The sequence below is a fragment of the Panicum hallii genome, chromosome 3 (genome assembly GCF_002211085.1).
Source record: "Panicum hallii strain FIL2 chromosome 3, PHallii_v3.1, whole genome shotgun sequence".
Taxonomy (NCBI): domain Eukaryota; kingdom Viridiplantae; phylum Streptophyta; class Magnoliopsida; order Poales; family Poaceae; genus Panicum; species Panicum hallii.
The window spans coordinates 13109383-13131087 of NC_038044.1; the positions used below are offsets into that span (position 1 = coordinate 13109383).

General features: G+C 42.9%; 4 protein-coding genes across 6 annotated transcripts; 1 reads left to right on the forward strand and 3 right to left on the reverse strand.

Annotated features, from left to right (window-relative positions):
• The first annotated feature begins 1837 nt into the window (after window positions 1-1837).
• On the forward strand, window positions 1838-7067 carry LOC112886941 (type IV inositol polyphosphate 5-phosphatase 3-like). Of its 2 annotated transcripts, none has more exons than XM_025952983.1 (10): window positions 1838-2054; window positions 2173-2347; window positions 3119-3190; window positions 3979-4060; window positions 4309-4413; window positions 4753-5212; window positions 5584-5768; window positions 5953-6061; window positions 6130-6272; window positions 6476-7067. In XM_025952983.1, exons 1-10 carry the CDS (start codon window positions 1872-1874, stop codon window positions 6492-6494), a joined length of 1533 nt encoding a protein of 510 aa, XP_025808768.1. In that variant the 5' UTR covers window positions 1838-1871; the 3' UTR covers window positions 6495-7067. The 2 variants fall into 2 exon arrangements, with proteins under 2 accessions (XP_025808768.1, XP_025808767.1); XM_025952982.1 differs by having other exon boundaries at window positions 1840-2054; window positions 6381-7067.
• A 1465-nt stretch (window positions 7068-8532) lies between these two features.
• LOC112884021 (tRNA(His) guanylyltransferase 1-like) lies at window positions 8533-13062 on the reverse strand. Its single transcript, XM_025949317.1, has 14 exons — window positions 12560-13062; window positions 12192-12323; window positions 11827-11871; window positions 11531-11700; window positions 11207-11292; window positions 11020-11127; window positions 10823-10952; window positions 10627-10726; window positions 10411-10542; window positions 10190-10234; window positions 9935-10104; window positions 9589-9674; window positions 9380-9487; window positions 8533-8950 (listed from the first exon to the last, which is right to left on the reverse strand). Exons 1-14 carry the CDS (start codon window positions 12664-12666, stop codon window positions 8816-8818), a joined length of 1554 nt encoding a protein of 517 aa, XP_025805102.1. The 5' UTR covers window positions 12667-13062; the 3' UTR covers window positions 8533-8815.
• A 640-nt stretch (window positions 13063-13702) lies between these two features.
• On the reverse strand, window positions 13703-16978 carry LOC112884023 (probable choline kinase 2). The gene is made up of 7 exons (XM_025949320.1): window positions 16562-16978; window positions 15297-15418; window positions 15011-15206; window positions 14629-14746; window positions 14469-14516; window positions 14267-14364; window positions 13703-14170 (listed from the first exon to the last, which is right to left on the reverse strand). Exons 1-7 carry the CDS (start codon window positions 16940-16942, stop codon window positions 14063-14065), a joined length of 1071 nt encoding a protein of 356 aa, XP_025805105.1. The 5' UTR covers window positions 16943-16978; the 3' UTR covers window positions 13703-14062.
• LOC112884022 (glucan endo-1,3-beta-glucosidase 8-like) lies at window positions 16165-21640 on the reverse strand. 2 transcript variants are annotated; one of them, XM_025949319.1, is made up of 5 exons: window positions 21104-21640; window positions 17888-19767; window positions 17492-17561; window positions 17310-17380; window positions 16165-16176 (listed from the first exon to the last, which is right to left on the reverse strand). In XM_025949319.1, exons 1-2 carry the CDS (start codon window positions 21448-21450, stop codon window positions 18657-18659), a joined length of 1458 nt encoding a protein of 485 aa, XP_025805104.1. In that variant the 5' UTR covers window positions 21451-21640; the 3' UTR covers window positions 16165-16176; window positions 17310-17380; window positions 17492-17561; window positions 17888-18656. The 2 variants fall into 2 exon arrangements, with proteins under 2 accessions (XP_025805104.1, XP_025805103.1); XM_025949318.1 differs by lacking the exon at window positions 16165-16176 and adding an exon at window positions 17123-17187.
• Window positions 21641-21705: the final 65 nt, after the last annotated feature.

Here is a 21705-nt window from a genome sequence, read left to right on the forward strand (position 1 = left end):
ATATAACTTTCACTGAACCCCAAGCAACTCAACACTACTCGTGTGCCTCTTCTGACGGTTTGACCCTAGTGTGACCACTGAATATTGACTGAACACCAGTACAACACTACTATATGTCTGCTTGGGTGTGGCAGATAGTGTGCACATCATTTATCATGTTAATCTTGGCCTACAACTACATGTTAGGCCCAAATGTTCACAGTTCAGTAGCAAATCTTGATGATTGGACATTCTTTACTGTATGGACATTCTTTACTGCTATGGATGCCTAGCTAAGGTGGTTTGGAGCTTTGGCTCATCTTTTCCTGAAATATGAATAGGAGATAATCACTATGATATGTGTAAAGAAATATTTGATGTTTTCTTGAAAGTAGAATGATACAGTTCTATAATTTATTTAACTTATACACGAAATATGATCAAAAGCGTGCACCTGCAGTACCTACATTGTCCAAACGACATGTAAATCTGATCGAAGAAATAACATAAACAAATGGCATGTTATTAAACGCTTGGGGAAAAAATAGTAGACACGAATTTTAGTGTCTTTTCTTTATATTTACAATGACACCAGGTCCTCGATTTTTTTTATCTTTCTTTTAGAAACAGTATAGGCTGATTAGAACATATTAGCCTATCAACCCGTGCTCCCGCACGGACTAATTAGAATTAATAAAAAATAAGACTTATAACTAATAATAATTATCTATCTCACGCCTTCTTTCATCTATTAAATATTCTAACACATACTACAAAATACATATTTATCATTATCTAGTTGCAATAGATTTTATTTTCCATCGTACCTCCACATGTGTTTGATATATATTTAATTGAACTATTTGATTGTGAATTGGTATTCTTTATCTCTTCCATCATACATGAATACATGGTGACACATATCGTGGGTAGTATTTTTATATAAATAATAATATAAATAATATATTAATAATGATAGAAATAGTAATTTAGAATTTTATATTGGTGCACTTTAATATTTTGTTACAATTATATAATTTAGATCTAGATTTAGGGGTTACTTTGACTTTTAATAATGACATAATTGGATAATTTATATGCAATTCTAGGAGGTTATTTTTATTATTTTTATAATGGTATAGGTGGGTAATTTACACGAAGATTAGAAGTTACTTTAGATTTTTTTCATAATGACAGAGGTGGGTAATTTAGATACATATTTAGGGGGTTACTTTAGTCTATTTTATAATGGTAGAGGTGAGTAATTTATTAGAAAATATAATTGATCCAATGACTATTATTATTAGAGTTGTCGGATTGGATATTTCTGATTTTTCAAAAATTTATAGAATTTCTTTATTTTTTTATTTTTTTATTTTTATTTTTTAAAGAGTTCACCTTGGTAGCTTTGTGTGGAAGAAATTCAAAAGAAGCCTCTCCAATGAGTAAGAGTAAGAGCATCTCCAGCCATCTTCTTTTTCCTAATAACTTGATAATATTTAGAAGAAGATATATTCCAACAGTTTTTCAAAATCTTTCCCTTTTCTCAATAATTATCGGGTTGTTCCAATATTTTACCCTAACTCCCCTTAAATAGAGGGAGAATTTTAGCTCTCCTAATATATTAGTTTCCCCAATAATTATTGGATTGTTCCAATATTTTATCCTAACTCCCCTTAAATAGAGGAAGAATTTTAGCTCTCCTAATAATTAATTGTATTGGAATGAGATTATTAGAAATCTGTAAATGTATCTCTTCTAATAATTTATAAACGTAGTATTAAAACATCCCAATAGCTAGGTATTTATCGGGGAAATGCTGAAGATGCTCTAGCAGAGCTAGGTAGAAAAGGCAACCAACGCCCAAAGCGGCCATCACGTTTCAGCGAGGCATGCTCGGGTGGCGTCTGGGCAGGGGAGCTGCTGCAGTCGTGCGCATGGCGTCCTCTTCCTCCTCCCTCCCCTCCTTGCCGCGGCTATCCATCCCTGCTCACCGAGCACGCCACGAGGCAGCCATGGCTGCTTCGCTCGGCGCCTCGCGGACTCTGCGTAACGGCGGCGGGAGGCAGATGCAGGTAGTTCGTTGATGCCCGGAGCTCGTTCTGATAAGCTCTCCAACCTTCCGTTTCTTGTATCAAAATCTTATCTTTTTTTTTGTTCTTGTGATCTTGTCTCTTGTTTGCGCGGCGGAAGGATCTTGTGATGCAAAGGTGGGCTGAGATGGTGTTGTGTTGTGGCGCGGATTGGGGATGCGTGCCGCAGCTGTGGAACAGGGTGGTTCTGCGCAAGTGGCTTAACATCGGCGCGGGGTCCGGGGACTCCGACTTCAGCGCCGACGAGCGCTCTGAAGGCGAGGCCGACCGCGAAGGTTAGTTACCCCCTCTTCTCTTCCGCCGCTCCCTTTCTTGAGCGCAGTGTTCTGACTTCTAAATTTCTAAATCGATCTGTTTGCTCAAACTTGCTCTTGTTTGGATGGAAATTGGCTAGAATTTGGTTTGGAAGTTTGAGCGGTAGGCGTTGACGGTAATGCAGATGAGACAACAGTGTTGCAATGAAAGTTCTTTCTTGTACGCTACTGTTTCGGCTCTGGTGATTTGACTTTACAAGTGGATTAGAAAAATGTTATCTTGTATAATTGGTCAGTTCACGCTGGCTTATATTGCTTGCTTGATGATTGCTTTGATAGCTTATTGTAAGTGTTCATTGTTTGCCATCAATTCGATATGGTATGGAGGTATTATCATCTCTTTCGCCGAGAATGCTTAAAACATTGTGATGCGTGGCTAGTAGTTTCTTCTGAACAGAGATTCCTATTGGTATATTCAATCTTTTTAAGTAGGCTATTAAGCATTGCACGTTGCCTTTTAAGGTAATTTTTGGCTGTTCTTTGCATCTTTTGAAAAGAAACAGAAATGGTGACGTGACCATCTTCAGCTTGACCTCACTATCTAATGGTTCTTGTGACCCACATTCCAGAACTTTTGTATCTTTTCTCTTTACTGAAATAAAATCTGCATTTATATATGGTCTGTGCTTTTCTTTAGCATATGTTTTTTTATTGATTTTTCCCGAAGATTTTCTGGATAGATTTTGATAATCATAAGTTGTGATTGATGTATTTTTAATGCCTTTTCTGCAGACATGCCTGGTTGGAAGCTTGAACTATGTAATGAAGAAAGGATATTAGCTGGATTGGGTGCAAGCACGACTGGTAATTTATGAGCACATGATGTTCCCCCCTAAGGAATAAGAAGTGTGCAGAAGATTAGTGTCTAATAATTACTCTCTCCATTTCAAATTATAGGTCGTTTTGGCTTTTCTGGGTTCATCGATTTTGCCATGACCTAGATATACGCTATGTCTAGATATATTACTTTTACTATGTATTTAGAAAAGCCAAAACGGCCTATAATTTGGAATGGAGGGAGTATGTTTCTCTTTATGTATTTAATCTTTGAGTTGGATCTGGTTGATTTTTAGACAAGGAAGTAGGTGCACTATAATGCTGGTGAAATACCCACCAGGGCAGATAAGATGCTAGTTTGATTTTTTAGAGATAGCAGAGTTATTTGCAGTTAATTTACCAACTTGGGAGCTCCTGCTGACACAGTTTTATCCTCAACTTCTTCTTCTGATCTTCCTGAAAAAGCTTATAGAATTCTGAATTTTACACTGTTCTAATGGGGATTTTCAAGCTCTTCTTGGTAAACATGTCAAAATATGATAATGAACAGAAACATAAATGATGGATAATTAGCAAGAAAATCTGGATGTATCTCAGTATTTATTTTGATTTAGTATGAAGTCCATTTTTATTACATTAGGTGTCTGCTTGATAAGGCATGGATTGACAGGTTGCTTTATCTGCTGACACAACCGCTTGCTTCTTCATTATTTTTTCTTCTTTTGCTTTTGTGTTCTGCCCAAACACCTGTTTGATAAAAAGTCTTGGATTGGCGTGTTGCCTTATATGTCAACAAAATCATTGGTGCCTCGTAGGTGCGAATGATGTACCTTACAGGCTTAGAAGGCACAGATCAGAGATCCTTCGTGCTCAGTATGTTGATGTTAGAGAACTCAGGTAATCGCCTTACAGGTGTCTCCATTCACCTTATCGTCTAGTTATACGTCTTTGACAGTACTTTTCTTTAAGCATCTCCTCTAGTTGAAATAATATTACTGCTGCTCATTCCTCCTGTTATACTGGAACGTTTCATATTGCAGAAGATTAGTTATAAATAGTTAAAATTTTCTACTAGGCTGGAATTGAAAAATGTGCTACTTTTGTGATGATGTTCTTTCAGCTAACCTGCAAGGTTTAATATTCAGGATCTGCGTGGGGACATGGAATGTTGGAGGAAGATTTCCACCCAGTGACCTAGATATTGAAGAATGGTTGGATATGGAGGATCCAGCTGATATCTATGTTATTGGGTAATTAACCACTATAAAAATTCACTTTAGGTGTAGGAAACGTACTGTTGATTCTATAAAAATTGTTTAGGGAACATGCACTGGATACTTGATTACTTATTGTATTTAAAAGTTATTTGACTATTGCATGCAGCTTAATATGCTAGTATGTTTATTTAACTTTAATGGTTATATAATAGGTATCTAAGTATGTGATCCGCCTTACATATGTATGTGAGCCGCCTTACATATGTATGCTACCTTGCAATTTGGCAATGAGATGATACTGCCACTCATTTCTTTAATAGTTTTTGTTAGAAAAGAATTTCATTTACCATGGAAATTAGGGTCATCTTTCAGATTTCAAGAGATCGTTCCACTCAATGCTGGGAACATATTTGGTGCTGAAGACAATCGTCCAGTTTCTGTATGGGAGCAAATCATCCGTGAAACTTTGAATAAGAATTTTTCAGATCCTCCTTCAGCGTCAAGATTCAATCCATCAGATGCTGCTCTTTCCGTGGAATATGAATCGCTTATTGGGTCCGATAATGATAGTGATGGGGAACTTCAACCGTTGATTGAGCAAGACCATAATTGTCGACTTCAAAATAAAACAGATGAGAATTTTGAAGCTTTTCCGGAAGAGGGTTTAGATAAGAGAATAAAAAGGAAAAGGCCAGAATTTGTACGGATAATAAGCAAGCAAATGGTGGGAATATTTCTTTCGATTTGGGTTCGGAGAAGCTTGCGGAAGCACATTCAGAATTTGAGAGTATCAACTGTTGGTGTAGGCGCGATGGGTTATATTGGTAACAAGGCAAGTGCCAAATTTCATATTCTTTCCTTATATTATTCGTGCAGCTTGACATTTCAGTGATAACTGGATTATACTTGGGTTAAAAACATAGGATGCTGCTTGTCACATTATGTGGTATTTTCTCCTGATGAGAACTGGAGTTTCAAAAATGCATCTTTTGGAATTTCCATTCCTTCGAGGATATTGAAAAGGCAAATAGAATTTTCTTAAGGAGAGCCGATTAACTGTGTCTGATATTTTGTTCCTTTTAAGTTCAACATCTTCCAATTTTATCCGATACCCTGCTATCGTCTCATTCAGCATGGATACACTTGTCTGTCATCTAATTTAGAAGACCATGTGCTGATATTTGTCCCTTCAATATACTTTAGGGATCAATATCAGTCAGCATGTCTATACATCAGACTCCTTTCTGCTTTGTTTGTTGCCACCTGGCTGCTGGTGAAAAAGATGGAGATGACCTAAAAAGGAATTCAAATGTCGAAGAAATACTTCGAAGAACAGTGTTTAACCCAGTCCATACTGTAAGCATGCCTATGAGAATACATGACCATGAGTAAGTTGGCTAATCTGTCTTCTGTTAATTGGTGCTATGTTCCAAAGCTAGCACTCAATTATCCATGTGTATCTACTGTTATATGGCGATCATTAGATGGTTGGGTAAAACTCAAGATGGCATCCTATGGATGCTATATCCAGCCATATGATTTCTTATGTTCAATCTTTGTCCTTTATTTCAGAAGGATTATATGGTTCGGAGACCTCAACTATCGGATTGACTTATCCTATGAAAGGGCACACGAACTAATCTCCAAACAGGACTGGGATGGATTGTTTGAGAGGGATCAGGTAATTTGATAGGCTAGTAAATCAGTTTGCTTTTGTAGAATTTCCAGCTCATGCTTCTGCTGTGACAGATGAAAAGAGAACTGAGGAAAGGATGCACATTTGACGGCTGGTTTGAAGGAGTTATCAGATTTCCTCCAACATATAAGTATGAGTTTGACTCAGGAAGCTATGTAAACGATGAGAGTAAATCTGGGAGAAGAACTCCTGCATGGTATGTTGTTCTTCTAACCTTTAGATTCATTCAATCAATCATTCTAGGCATCAGCACTGAGTATACTAATAACAATAAACATGCATTCGATCTCATCTACACGTGTAGGTGTGACCGCATTCTTTCATATGGAAAGGGAATCAGGCTACTTTCCTACAAGAGGGGGGAGCTTACACTTTCCGATCACCGCCCTGTGACTGCAGTTTACTTGGTGGAGGTTGAAGTTTTCCGCCGCAGAAAGCTAAGGAGGGCTCTAACATTCACTGATGCGGAGGTTGAGCGCTACCTATCATCCGAGGACGACGGCTTTCGGAACCAAAAAGTTGTTGAAGCATGGGATATGCATGAACCATGAGACATGCAATTTCTTAGCTCGAGTTCCAAGTAGATGATGTGGGCACGTGGCCAAAGCAAATCCAGAACGTCAGAGAAGGTTCAGTTGCATTACATATTCTACCACAAGCGGCTTATTTATGACTCCCCCACATTCATGGATTATATTTGCTGCACGCATGTTTTATCAAGAATATCTCAAGCATTATGCTTCATTACAGGAGTCAAGGCAGCGTCTCTTGAAATTTTTGCCAAATTTATGCATAAATGCTTTCTCACTTTATCGTTGGTTAGGAAAAGATGGTTCATTTTTCCTTCTAACATGGAGCCATAGCCTTCGTGTCAGTCTGATGATATGTGGGCTGGAAACTCGTCAGAAGTTCATACTTGTGTATACCATTTCTTGGGTGACTATTGTCATCACACAGCAAATAATTTATTGGTTCGAAAATTCACCTGAAATCTTATTTTTGGAGTTCTTTATCGCAAATATTTTTTAGAAAATACTCCAAATATTTCAAGGGACTTCATATCAAAACCATATCACAGCGCAGTGTTACATGCTGTTGAATGACAGGCCAAAAATTCGTAGGCAAAAAAGGGGACAAGCTTATAAATCCATTCCTCAACCCAGGGAGAATTGTGTAAGAAACGAAGAAAGAAGAATCGATTCGTTAGTTGGAGGACGCAGTGAGCAAGCAAACACGAATCACCGTGGCAGCGGCCAAGGAGCATGAGCCGTGAGCGCTGAGCGGATCACAGGTATCTGGCTGATGTTGCCTGCAGCAGCCGGCAGTCCGCCACGGCACGGGAGGCTCGTGCCACCATGCTCGACCTCTGGGCATCCCGTGATGGAAGCTTTTGCTCTGCACAAGTGGAGGTGCCGCCTTGAGGCGAGCTGATTCAGGCCGAGGGAACGCCGGCCAATTTATCATTCCAAACATGTTGCAAAAAGCGGAGCTGATCCCTCCCGCTCGTGCGCCGCCGACGGGACAGCCACGTGCCGGCGTCGACGACGACCGGCCGGCGGGGTCGCTCGCCGCCCGTCCGTTGAGCTTCCGCTGCTGCCACTGCCGGCCTGCCGCGGCGCGCCCTGCTGTCGCGGTGGCTTCGCTTCGCTACGTCGCTTCGATTCTACGAAGACAACCGACATGGTGTCAACGGTCAACCCACCCAATCCGGGCCACACGTGTCCGATCGGACGGCTGGCACGGACCCGGGGTGGACGGTATTTGAAATACCGTCCACCTGGTCGGTATCACATATACCGTCCAACCCAGGGACGGCACCCCTGCCGCGCGGCGCGGCTCCCCGGAGCGCCGCCGCGTTCTGGCCGGTACTGGAGGTCCTCCCTCTGTCCTCCCGCGCCTCCGCAAGTCTGTGTGTGAAGGCAACAGAAGTCTGTCCTCGATCGCGCCTCGCGCGCGCGGCCGGCTTCTGTGTCGTCCCTGCCCGATATCTTCATCAACGCCGCCGGTACCCTGCGCAGCTATGTCTCCAACCACGGCTGTGCCGGCGCGCCTCGTCCGGCGCGCCATGCTGCCGATGCTCCTACTCCTCGCGGCCGGCGTGCCATGCCAGAATCGCCGCCGGGGGCACGCCACGCACACGTCTCCGAAACAAGAAGCAGAGGTCGGCTTGACCACACGCCAGAGATGCTTTGTCAATCGAGCAGCCACCAGTTAATCGATTTCACAATGTGTTGGTAGACAGATGTCAAGGGGAGCTGAAACCTGAATAGCTGTTGTGTTTGCCTGTCCCCTCTGGTTCAAGATGGACAGGGTCACTTCAAACATCTTCCAGGGAATTCTTGTGGTGTGGATGTTAAAACATTTCGAAGAGGAACGAAAAGGATTAGCCGCGTCCCAGCAAGTTATGCATACTTTCAGTAATTCAGTGTGCGCATCACTTCGGGCAACATTTCAAATTGAGGCGAAAAGGGATTTCCTGAGTCCCAGCAAGTTATGCAAAACTTCCAGTAATTCAGTGTGCGTATCACTTCGGCTGTCAGTAACAATAAATGTTACTATTTACAGCTCAAAAGGAAAACATCGCTAGTAAGGTTCCAGAAAGATGACTCAAAAAACATCAGCTTAAGAGGATGAAGGTAACGGTTGATCCGTGGAGTGACAACTGTGTTTTCTTGACCGGTGAGGAAGAATTACACCTATCTAGAGTGGTTGACGATAACCATGTATCAGTCGGAACTACTAATTGCAATTAGTCATTATCCAAGGGTGTTTTCGCCAGAATCCAGGTCCCAGGTCAACGTGGTCCACTTTCACATCCCACCGTTCTCTTGCGGTGCCATTGTCGCCTCCCTCCGCCTCCGCAAGTTCTTCCACCTGTAGACATTTGAGATGGGCCCGTTTAAATGACAAAAAGCTGGAAGTAAGAGCATTAGAATATATCTTTTGCCCCATAGCAGCATCATGATTGATTGGAATAAGACAGGAACACTAAATCTGGAGGCAACTTGGCTGCCAAGTTTCACTTAATTGGAGTGATGTAAATGCACTACTTTAATGATTTTATTTTGGAATCAATTGGGACCTACCAATTGCAGGCATATCAAGTATGAATATACGACATCACAGGCTGAAACTTCATTTCAGGATTGTGTCTGAAAAGTTTCTTCAATCTTGTAGGCAAGCTAAAAGTTGCTTATTTCCCAATGCTACAATTTTATCGCTCCTGGGTTATACTAATATGGGAACAGCTAAACAGCACAACATTGCAGCTGGAAGTGGTTCGACGAAATCAGTAAAAATTACCTTTCGCCGATAAATACATGAACCCTTTCGAAACATAGCAGGCTCATTGTTGTAGTTCGTCTGGAATTGCTGAAAAAGCAACTCATTTTTATCTTTAGATAATGTTCCCTGCATTCAAAACTACAGCAGTTAGAAAACACACAATGAGACAAGTATGGAAGTAAGCGGGATCAAGGGAAAACGACTAAAGCATTATCATGAAAGAAGACCTTCAATATCTCATGAGCTTCCGTTTCACTTTTTCCAGATTTCACTAGCATCCAGAAGCATGTATTGTATTGGTTGCCAGCATGGCCTGAAAGTTAGCAGATATAAAGGTCAATTTATGTCTTTGCTCTTGTGGTTTACTATTTTAACTGATGAAGTAACTTTGCAGTAGGACATCTTAAAAAAAATTAAGGGACATAGACATCAATCAGTATGCATCACAATTCACAGCATATAGCTATACAAGCATTGAAACCTAATTCAGTCACGCTACAAATGAATACAGGCATATTACAAATATGTTTTAAACTAAGTTCAGATGTGATTGTTTTTTAGTAAATTACTTACACTCTGCTTGCCTCCATGACAAGTATTCACATACTATCTTTAGTTTTGGATAACACAGAGCTTCTGCCTCAAAACGTGGTGTCTGCATTAATTCCTTGTGGGGAGAAAACTCTTTCCATTTTGTCACGTAACAAGAAGTGAAATATGAAGAGCATGATGAAAGGATTAAGCTGCAAAATAAGTTGGCATCATTTTAGTCAAGTATTTACCCCTTAAATTACAAATACAATGCACATGCATAATGCTGATAACCACCTCTCCTGTCTCTGATATAGTTCAGTCTTCTCATGGAACACAAAACTGCAACGATAAACACAGTAAGAATGGATGTCTGCAATGGATGCCAATAAATAATGGTCATTTGCAAGGGAATAATTGTCTAAATGTATAATAACATTTCAGCTTTATTTTATGCTTCACTTACGGTTTTCATTAATGTTTAATGTGCCAAGCCTATATTTATTTCAGATACATACCTATACTCGTTGCTAAAACCATAGCCAAATACAATGTCAGGGTATTGCTCCATCATCAAAGATGCAGATGCATTCATCAGCCTTAGAGCAGTCTCGTCATTTGGCTTGTCAAGTGAATGAATTATTGAGAATCTGGGCGGGAACCCTGTTAATAAGGCAATCAAGCTATCCTAAAGAGAACCAGCATGTTTTTGATAGATAAAAAGGGTTCCTCACTGATCAAATTGGCAGCCACTGATGCGAACGACAATCCAATTACAAGGTGGAAGAATGCGGTCGATGCCAAACTTCTTCACAAACTCATGCATAAATTTGCCTGTTCCCAAACATATCAATTAGGTTAATGTTATTTACATTCATAGCTTGATCTGGAGTTGAAAGGATAGCTGAAACTAGAATAATTCAAACAAACCTTCCCGAAGAATGTGCTGATGATTTTCCCAAAACTCAGGCCCTATGATATCGACATGTGCTACTGTAACTTTCAATCGTGGTCTTTTTATTGGAGTCCCATAGTCATCAATCTTCACTGTTGTTTCTACCTAGTTATACGCAACACATTATAACAAAGATGTTATTTTACATAATTGACAACATTGGTGGTATTACCTTCTCTCGGTAAACACTGGATCCTTTGCGGAACATAGCTGGTTCATCATCATAATTTATTTGGAATTGTTGAGCAAGCAGCTCATTCTTGTCCTTTGCAAATGTTCCCTAAAAGAACAAAAGATGAATTAAAACACTTGTGCAATTGCAACAGAAAGGTCATCAACTCAATACAAGTTTATACTACCTTCAATGCTAGCTGAGCTGCTTGTTCACTTTTTCCAGATTTCACCAACATCCAGAAGCAGGTATTGTATTGATTATTTATATGACCTGAAAGCCACAGACCAAAAGTATGGACATCAGCCAACTAATCAAGTTATTGCTCAATTCTGATGCATGCATAGATCATTCCTTTTTTTTCTTTACATTGATGAAGCTTCACGATCTGTACAACTTTGGTGGATATAATGCAATTTTCTTGTAGGACTTCAGGGCAAAAAGTTTGCAAAATATAAATAGGTCTCATTTGCTATATGAGAAAATTTTGATTTCAGTTTCAGTAGCTTACAGTCCACTTGTCTCCAAGCCAAATAATCACGAATAGTCTTCAAATTTGGGTAACATACAGCCCGTGCATCAAAATATGGTGGCTCCTTCAACTCTTTGTTAGGAAAGAAGTCTTTCCACTTCATTACGTACACAGAAGTGAAGTAGGAAACACATAAAGAAAGAATTTTGCTGAAGGTATTGGTAGAGATGTCAATATCATTGATGCCATGAAGTTGCTCATAGTTCAGAAACAAAAGGCAATTTTGCACAATGAACATTCCAAATATCAGCGGAACAGTGAAAATGAATGATTACCTCTCTCGCCTGTGATAAAATTCTGTTTCCTCTCTGAAAACAAAGCTGCAGGGTAAACATGAATATAAGAAAATTATTATAATAGAGCAGATAATGCATCATATGCTAAAAAGTTCAGTTTTACTATTATAAGTGCATCTGCCGACCCCATGTGCATTCAGTACTTGCAGTTTAACAACACAACTCTTAAATAAATTACATAATGAGCTCTTTAGCCAAATAAACCAATAATGAGCTGCATTTATCTTTGGAAAATAAGCATCAGACACTATGTGATTCAATTCACAATTTCTATTCAAAGTCGTATAATGTATTGCATAGAGTTTTATAATGGAACTTACATGAGAGGATGTCTAATGCCGTACCTGTACTCATCACTAACACCATAAGCAAAGACTATGTCAGGGAATTTCTCAAGCATAGCAGTGGCACAAGCGTTCATCAATCTTAGAGCATTCTCATCGTTCGGTTTCTCAAAAGCGTGAATCTTTGAGAACCTATAAAAGAGAAAATGAAATTAGTGGATAGGAAACAAACAAAAACAGCTCCAAATTCCGGGCAAACACGATTGACACGGATCCAGCAAAACTAGATGCACTTTTGGCATGACCACATGGCCAATCTAGCTGTTTTAACCACTAGTAAAACATGCCTGTACGAAGCAGTGCACAGCTTGTTGGGGCCGGGGCGAACTAAACTAAACCAAAGCAAACAAAGAAGTGAAGAAGTGTACCGATGGAAGTGGCAGCCGTCGATGCGGACAACGATCCAGTTAGAGGGCGGAAGACGGCGATCGAACTCGAATTCCCTCTTCACATACTCATACTCGCTGTTGGCCATCAATCCCTCCCCCAACGCACACACCCAAACAAGCTACGCTTTAGGTGGGAAAGTAGCAGCTAAGGCACCGCGCGGAAGCCGGCGCCGACGAGTGGTAGAGCTCCGCGGTGCGTAGCGGTTGAGAATCCCGGGTTCGCTTTGGGTAACCACCGAGGGAAGGAGCGCGTCAGGAGGCGGCGGCGCCAAGTGGGGACGGTGGCGCCGGGACGGAGGCCGCGCGAGCTGGGGAAAGAGGGCAGGACGGCGCTGCGGCAGGAAGCTGGGAGCGCGGGGGAGGAGGAGAGGCGAAGCAAAGCAAGCGAAGAGCGTGCGCGGGAGTGGTGGCGGTCGAGTCGTCTCGTCGGCGGCGAGGTGGAGGGAGGGAGGGACTATGCCTGACAGCCTGAGAGGTGTAGGGAGCGAACGTGTTTTGGACTGTTTTTTCTTTTTGAGTGGGCTGGGCTGGTGTTTGTTAGCCTATCGACGGCGTCCAAAGCAGCCACGAGCCCACAAACTGCGTGGGCCGACAGGTTGATTGTGCCGGATTGGGGAGCTGCGGATACTGCTGCCGCTGTACGAGTACTGAGCAGGCATGCTCAATTGTTAGAAATAGCGACCCCTAAAAAAAATTGTTAGAAATAGCAGCGAGACATTTACTTTCGCATCTGGCTCATGTGGCAGGGAGTGTTTTTTTTTCGCAAGCTCAGAAGATGACGCAGTCACCGAAGTTTTTCATTCTATTTCTGATCGTGCCATTCTACTTTGTTCTCATCACTATCATATATGATGCAGTTGCTTTGTTTTATGCACTTCATAGATGTCAAGTTCTAGATTCATTTTGACCCATCTCTTGAGATTTAGCATTCTACTTTTGTTGTCATCAGTGCCTGCTGCTTTGTCCGCTTCTTGTTCACTCAAGAGCCCATATGGTCCAATACTTGACGGAATTGTGTTAAGCTCATGGTCTTTCAATCTTCTTTGGTATTGCTGATTCTGCCATTCTCTCAAGTCTCAAGATCGAAGAACAAGCATGCACAGGTGCACAACCCGCATCAGGAACTCTTTATCTGAGACCCAATAGACATATTTTCCATAAACTGAAGACATAAATGCAGTACTCAGCCAGCCACAAACCAAGCAAGCACATACAGAAAGTGATCATTCCATCGTACAGAGAGCAATCAGGGCTCACTGACACCTGTCGCCTTACACTATGAACAACCGAACTACCAAACGAATAAAGCCCTGGATGCCTGACCTGGCCTGTGGGCTCAGCCTTTCTTCACAACCTTTTTTTTTATCTCCCTTTCCTCACAACCTTGTGTCCCAGGGACAGATCTCAAGTCTCAATACGTCGACAACACTGGACGAGCTATGTGCAGCAGAGGCCATCGGTGCAGAACCTGATGCTCGGGATCTATTCAGCAGTCTGAGCAGTTAGGATCGTTGTCTTCTTCAGCCAGTACTGCTCGAACCTTTGCCTCGCGTACTCCTTGTAGTCGAAGTCGATATCATTGACATGCTCCTGCAGCCAGAGGATGCGAGTTTTCAATGGATGGCAGACATGGTATTCGGGAATACAGGTAACACGAGTGGTGGAATCTGCATGAGCAAAACCCACCGAAATTATTCCCCAGAGGCCCCAAACTAGATGGCTGGCAAGGGTGTACTTCTCAATGCTTTTGATCAGATTTTCTACCTCCGCGTCAGATTCTTCACCTGTTAGACATTGCAGTGAGAAAAAAAAGAATTAATGCTGTTTTGTAAGCTTCTAAGGGGGATTAAATTGATGCTGATGAATTGATGATTAATTTTGTGCTTACCTGATGAGCTCAAGTACGTCTGCACAAATTGCTTCCGCTCATGGGTATCTGTTGCGATATGAGCATAAAAGCAAGGATGAGTGGACAAAAATAGATCCCATCAAGGTATCTAAGATGAAAATAAGAATGAGAAATCAATAGCTTCAAATATATTTGGTACCTGGATATTTAGTGTAGTCCAGTACATGCGGCTTTTCTGAATGGTAGTCCGCAGCCATCTCACAAAAATGGTTTGCGATGTCATAGGCAACTGGGTTAAAACTTGCATACTCATAGTCCTGCAAAGGCGTTAGGCGAGAAAGTAAGATCATAGCAATACATTTTTCCAACTTATTCAGAATAGTCAGATGGGATAGTCATTCAAAGATGAAGCAAAGCTTCCGGTTCAGAAACCTATGACAGACTAAAAGCAAAGAGGCCATAACAGACATGCTGCAACATGTACAACCTCTGCTTTTAAATATATGACGTTCAGGATAAGCTAATTACTTATGAAAAACAGAATTAGTGAACAAAACATAAGCTAAATAACAAGAACTTACAATGATGGTCAGCAGTTTGGTCTCTTCATCAATCATGATATTTCCATACTGGAGATCGTTATGGCAAAATCCTATGCATTCACGTTCCCCTGAAAATTCATTCTCCAATGCAGTGATCTCCTCCTCCATGCTATCCAAGCAGAACTCTTTGGCTTCATTAGAGGAGCACAAGTTCTTGGCAGTTTTGAGCCAGTTCCTGCAAATGAGGCTCTGTTACAGTTAGTACTTTACTTTGTTGATAATTTTCGTTTTACAATAACAAATGTTTAGAAAAAATCACCAGTACCTTAATCTTTTCCAAATGAGCACAGATTTTGGACCAGGCATGTCAAGCTTGTGAAATTCCCTCAATTTGGAGGCTATAATAGCTGAAATCTCCGGATCACGCAGGTCAGCAGCTGAAAGTGTCTGAAGGGAATAATTACATCAACTTTCTTCCTAAATTGTACAGAATGGATATGATGCTTCACTTCATGGTAAAATGAAAACTAATGCTGCATGTTTTGTCCTTTGTATTTAGCAAGTAAAGAGAACAAGATGCTTTATCTTTAATATGGTACAGAAAAATGGAGAATAAAGAGTGACGTTTTAACCATTTTTTATTCACATATTTTCCATGAAAAGACCTTTCACTTCATCAATCTGACCTAGTCTTGTCGAGTAATTAAGCCAAGCAGATACACACAATCTGACCTATTAGCGTTTCCGTATCTTGAATCCTACATGTTACAACTACTACCAGATATCAGCAAGAAGAAATGTCAACTGGCCGGTGCCAAATATTTCAATGTTTTCTGTCACAACAAGTATCTCGGAGACGTATCAAGAAAACAATTTAAAATACACTTAGTCTCAAGAGTAGTAGGAAAACCGTGCCAATATTATTAAATTGGTTAGTTCACTGAGTAGAGACTTAAATTATCGTTTTCAGATAAGATTTCGAAAGCCAAACGGTTGAAATTTATGATAGTACACACCATCAGGGGAAGAAGGTTTCAAAGAAAGAAACAGCCGCACATCAACACGCAAGTAATTGATGACACGCATTTACATACCATTACATCAGTCCAAGATGTGGCATTGTCTCGTCCAAGAATGAAATAATGCATTCATAGTATCCTTTTCTGTTGGTTGAACCTTAAAACAATATCCCTCCCTCTTTTTTCCTGAACGAACCAAACAACATCACTCAATTCTTCCTATGATATGAAAGAAAACGCCTAATATGATGTTAGTATTAGTGAGTGTATCAATGGAAACTAGGTTCTAGATTAGGGGGTTGTCTAGTGATCAACTAAACTGACAAATTTATGCAGTACCGTGTGTTTCCAACTTACCCACCCAAAAGGCAGCAAAAGATTCCAAAGAAAACTAGAGAAGAGACAGGTTCCTTCCGAAAAGGGTTGAAGAAAGGTTAGCCTCGAAACGAATGGCAAAGATAGAGAACAAGAACGGCCGATCCTACTTCGTGGAAGCAGAGTAGCAGACAAATAAAATGGTTGAAAAAAAAAGGACAGAGAGAGAGAGAGAGAGAGGGAGGCGAATGCGCACCCTGGCGTGGATGAACTCCTCGATGCGGCCGTTAGGGAAGCGGCCGAGGAGGCGCGGTCCGTGGCCGTGTCGCGACATGCACTCGAACGTGCGCACCTCGTCCTCCCTGTCGAAGAACAGCTCCACGCCCTCCCCGTACACCCGCACCAGCACCGTCCGCGCCTCCCTCTCCTCGCCGCCGGTGGGCCACCGCGCCTGGTACACCTCGTTGGTCATGGCGCCCTTGAGCGGCACCACCTCCGGCTCCCGGCCGCAGCCGGCCACGTCCTCCCACTCCACCGCCAGCTCGCGCAGCAGCCGCCGCGCCTCCTCCGGGATGCTCCGCTCAGCCGGTGCGGGCGCCGCCTCGGCCGGACTCTGCTCGCTCTCCTTCGGCGCCATCCCCCCCGAATCAACGGAGCGGCTCGGCTCGGGATTGGACGGCGGAATCTTCTCTTTTCCTGAAATGGGAGGGATCTGGCCTCTGGGCGTTGGAGCGCGAGCCGTGCGTGCGCGCGTCTTTCCGTTGCTGCTTGGTTTCGTTTCTGGGAAGGGGGCGGGTATAAATACAGCTGCAAGGGACGGTGGATATTTGCCTCGGGAGCTTGCAGATTCACCCTCAAGAGTTGCCGTTATTCTGTACGGACCTTCATTTTCGTCAACGAGTAAATAGTGGTCATAGAAACTTTTTTGCCTGACAGCAATTCGGATAGGGTCCAAGAACTAGTCAAAGAGTGGTTAAAGACAAAGGGATGGATCAAGTGCTAACCTCATTGTCAGCGGAGCGGTGTGTGTCAGCCAGCGCTGAGTTTAACTTCTCCATCCTCCGCGACGCATTCACTTCGAAACGACTCGCAGGAATTCAACGCGTATCGAAAAAAAAAGAATTCAACGCAGCACATGCATGTCAAGGATAGGGGAATCAACATGTCGCTGATGTGGCATCTTTACCTTTCAATCTAGTGTGGAGCTAAGTGCTAGCAACAGTAGCTGGCTAGCTGGACAGGCTTACAATTGAAATCTGCATGTTAGCGAACAATGCGAATTTAATTAAGCCGTGCGACTTTCTTGAGTGGGCGAATAATCAATAATTGCGAAATGAATCTAGAATTTCATATCCTTGAAAAAAAGTTCAGTGAAAAGATAGAGGTTCCACTATGTGCCGATCAAAAAATAAATTCCGAATTGACAAAACAACAACTTAGATTCGGGTACCCGCCCCACACCATACCGTGATTAATGAGCAATCAATGTTCATAACTTGAGGGGAATCTAAATTAAAGCGACTCATGTGTAATTTGGTCGGACATCAGGGAGAAGCATGTAAAAGCACAAGAGGTACCATACCTAAATATTTGTTATCGTCCAGAATTTCGTCACGAATTAGCCATATGTTTCTGACTCCAAAATGTATGATCTTTCACAGATCCTGTTAGGTTTGCCTGAACTGACTAGACCAAAAGGAAATAAGGAGATATGTTCTCAAAGAAATAAGATAATCGAAAATGGAACAAAGAGCACTGAAAAGGGACAATAATCAGTACTAAATTCTCTCCCTAGAGAAGTGACTCAACAGAAAAATATCACACTTGCGAAACCAGTGTAGCTGTATGACACAGAAGAAACTGTTTCCTTCACTTGGTTCACACATCCAGATGACACCAAATCCGCAGGTACAGGGCAGGACAGGTAAGCCGTGCAAAATGTTCATTTCATAGATGACCGACTGGTGCCTAGTAAACAGGTACCATCAGTATCTGGTATCAAAAAGGAAAGTGAAAGTCATGTTGCTGTACAATATCTGCAGCCAGCATAGCAATAAAAGATTTCAGGACTTAACACTTGTAGATACGCAAGGCAGTCAACTGAAAAGTAGAGATAAGAAATTCTAGCTTCTCCCGATCACATATGTCAAATTGTAGCTTTCTCACTATCCAAAGTTAGTGCAGAGGTACTACTGCCAGTCTGCCAGCACCACACAGAGAGAACGACTCAGTTCGACAATTTTGTCTTCCTCCAGCTTCATCTGGAGTGACTCTTCTTTCCTCTGTCATGTGCAAACCTATTACAGCTTCAATCACCTAATATGTCAGTGCTTACTACTGTCCTCCCATGTCTATAGTAGAGTGAATACAGAGACTAACAGAACCAAGGATAGAGGCAAAAATATCAGTGGCACCACTCTTCCTGAAACGCTCAGAATCTGTACTGGAAACAAGCACCCTCCTTGTGAAGCGTTTGTCGTTGTGATCTTTGCAAGACCTCCAAAAGAACAGGCTCTGACATCCTGATCCATCGTCTGGAAGTAGATGTTGAACGCATATGATATGTTCCCATCATGGCTGAGACCATTGCATGAGGACCCATACCCCAGTGGTGTACAATCTGCATTTGAGCATGCATAGTTTACAGAGGCTGGCAGATCTTTGTACTTATCCTTTGCATCCTTGTTGAATACACACCACTGTGATGGCAAGTACTGCACCCCTTTCACTTCAGCCAGATAATTGACCTTGCCATTTCCACTGAGATCCATAGAGAACTTTGGTTTTCCATCATATGTGAATAGTCCCCAGTGACGCTCAAAGCGTCCAGGCAGAACACTCTTCTGGTTCTCATCAATCAACGCAAACAGGTAAACTTCCATGTGACCGGGTCTCAGAGGTGTCCCGACATTTTTGGCCATCTTCTTCAGAAAACCACTATAGAACCTCTGTGCATATTTGACGTTAGCATTCTTATCGCCATCCGTTGGCCAGCCAACTTCACCAACAATGATTCTCATGTCGGGCACACCAGCTTTTCTTAATGACCAGACAAGCGTGTCGAAGTTGGCGTCAAACACATTGGTGTAGACCACTCCTTGATCATACACTGGCTTGGTAGCACCATCAAAGAAGGAGAAATTCAGTGGGAAGTTGGGATTCTGGTAGAGGCTGAGAAATGGGTAGATGTTAACCACAAAGGGCGCATCATTCACATGGAGGAAATTAACAATGTCAACCATGAGGTCATTAATATCCTTGCGAAAACTCCCAGCAGATGGCACTGGTTTGTTCTCAGGGGAGCTGTAGATATCAGCATTGAGCGGCACAACTACCTTGATGCCTTGGCCAAAGCCAGCCTCATTTAGAGCTTTCTGCATATTCTTGAGTGCAGGAAAGGTAATGTTGATGAAGCTGCCATTGTAGCTCTTCAGAAAAGGTTCATTGCCAACAGCCACATACCTGAATAATTGGCATATAATTAAGGTATCGGGACTGGTCATGATAAGGCCACTAAAAAAGACCATAGCATAATTCTGTGCATCGATTTCAACGAATAACCGTGCTCAGCTTATATCCATGAGGATGGTGGATTAATGATTAATAAGCGTGACCATTGTGCTTTGTGTATCTCAAAAAAAGTGAATACTGCATCTTAGTTTATAAGGATCATCTTAAGGGAAAAGACGAGAAAAAATAAGTGCGCTATGAACAAATGATACTACTATTCATGGACAAGAGAAAATTTCAACTTAGTGAAATAAAAGCACAAAGCTCACTACCTAAACATGCTATTACAATTTCACTGGCAGATGCACTGAAGTCCAGAAAAACTCAAGAATACCAAATTATGATGCAACACATGCTTTATGGTTCCTAGATCCTCACCAGTCAAACATATATTTAAATTATCACAAAATATTCTCAAAGCCATGTATGTTTAGTGCAACATAAGTCAAACATAAAGTTCATACTGACTTCAGTTGTCGGCTTATATAGTTAGAGCCTACAAATGGTGGCCAATTGATTAGACTACTCTAGTGTTTTACTTGCTCACTTACTATGACATGCTTGATATATAGCTGATACTACTATGAATAGACAGTGTTTCATCTCACATGCAACACAATTTAAGCACACGGCAAGCTGCACGTATGGCCCACACGCAGCATTTTATAGAACAAATCAAAGCACAGTAGAATACATATATACAATACAACTTCCTTGTGAGCGAACCAGCATGCAAAGTCTGGTGATGCTCTACAACCAACATGAACCTTGCACTGCCATGCATGCAGCGGTGGCCGCCTCTGGCATCTGACACTACACAAAGAATGCACTACTGAACTTGCCTGTAACTGTAAGTAACCATATCTTCTAAACAGCAAGAGAAACCTGAATGTCTGAACTGAACAAACAGCAGCGCAAGCATTGCATCCATTTCGCATGAACTAAAAACATGCAAATATCGTTGCAACATCCCGCTATGCATCAAGCACTACGCAATCACCAGCATACGGACCTCCATGTCACATTGTGCTGGCATTCTATCAAAAATTTTCCGCGCACCAGAACACAGCACGTCCCACCCAGTACCGCACAAGCAGTCAAGCACTCAGCACGCGCGCGCTCGAAGGCTCCTCATCTCAACACTGGTCATCATACAACGCAAATCAGCGGGGCATCCCGCAGGCCGATCTACCGAACGCACCAGAGACCAGAGCGCGCTAGGGTGTACAAGGACGTTGCTAATAACGACACTGGGAGCGGAAGAAGCGAGCGGCAGTCGGTGGGGTACCTGACGTCAACGCCGGCGTTGAGGTTGGCGGTGACGTTGTGGCGCACCCAGTCGCGCGCGCGGCGCGGGTCGCGGGCGAGCGACTCGAGCTGGTCGTTGGGCGCGGCGAGCATGGTCTGGACGCCCGACCCGGCGAGGGCGGCGACCGTCCAGGGGTCGGCGTCGAAGAGCTTCACCCGGTCGACGTCGTTGGCGCGCAGCATCTCGACCACCGCGGACGGGTGGATGGGGTGCGACATCATCGTGCCCCAGTTCACGCCCACGGCGGCCGCCGCCGCCGCGGGAGCAGGGAGCAGGAGCAGGAACAGGGCCACGGCCAAGGCGACGGCGGCGGGGCGGGGCGCCATGGGAGGTGGAGGGGACAAAGCAGCGGCCGGCGGCGAGGCGGCGGTGGGGTTTTGGTGCTACGCCTACGCGTCGCGGGAGGCGGGGTTGGAGTTGGAGGAGCGGTCTCGCATCGGCGAAGCGGGCGAGGAGCGTGGGGAGATTTCTTCGCGGGCGTGTCGCGGGGGAAGCAATGCCATTGCAGAGGTTTTGCGCGAGATTGATTGGGTGGCAGGCAGGTGCGTCGCGGAATGCATGGACGATGAGATGCTGGCTAG

What these genes read in the sequence shown, in the direction of transcription:
- LOC112886941 (XM_025952982.1), top strand. Translation starts at nt 1,872, where the DNA reads ATGCTCGGGTGGCGTCTGGGCAGGGGAGCTGCTGCAGTCGTGCGCATG. An exon ending in GTTGATGTTAGAGAACTCAG is followed by an intron (nt 4,061 to 4,308) that starts GTAATCGCCTTA and finishes TTTAATATTCAG; the next exon opens with GATCTGCGTGGGGACATGGA. An exon ending in GGGAGAAGAACTCCTGCATG is followed by an intron (nt 6,273 to 6,380) that starts GTATGTTGTTCT and finishes CTACACGTGTAG; the next exon opens with GTGTGACCGCATTCTTTCAT.
- LOC112884021 (XM_025949317.1), bottom strand. Translation starts at nt 12,666, where the DNA reads ATGGCCAACAGCGAGTATGAGTATGTGAAGAGGGAATTCGAGTTCGAT. An exon ending in GACGGCTGCCACTTCCATCG is followed by an intron (nt 12,324 to 12,559) that starts GTACACTTCTTC and finishes TCTCTTTTATAG; the next exon opens with GTTCTCAAAGATTCACGCTT. An exon ending in CATGTATTTATCGGCGAAAG is followed by an intron (nt 8,951 to 9,379) that starts GTAATTTTTACT and finishes AAATGTCTACAG; the next exon opens with GTGGAAGAACTTGCGGAGGC.
- LOC112884023 (XM_025949320.1), bottom strand. Translation starts at nt 16,942, where the DNA reads ATGGCGCCGAAGGAGAGCGAGCAGAGTCCGGCCGAGGCGGCGCCCGCA. An exon ending in AGGAGTTCATCCACGCCAGG is followed by an intron (nt 15,419 to 16,561) that starts GTGCGCATTCGC and finishes TATTCCCTTCAG; the next exon opens with ACACTTTCAGCTGCTGACCT. An exon ending in CTCATTTGGAAAAGATTAAG is followed by an intron (nt 15,207 to 15,296) that starts GTACTGGTGATT and finishes CCTCATTTGCAG; the next exon opens with GAACTGGCTCAAAACTGCCA.
- LOC112884022 (XM_025949319.1), bottom strand. Translation starts at nt 21,450, where the DNA reads ATGGCGCCCCGCCCCGCCGCCGTCGCCTTGGCCGTGGCCCTGTTCCTG. An exon ending in AACGCCGGCGTTGACGTCAG is followed by an intron (nt 19,768 to 21,103) that starts GTACCCCACCGA and finishes CCAATTATTCAG; the next exon opens with GTATGTGGCTGTTGGCAATG.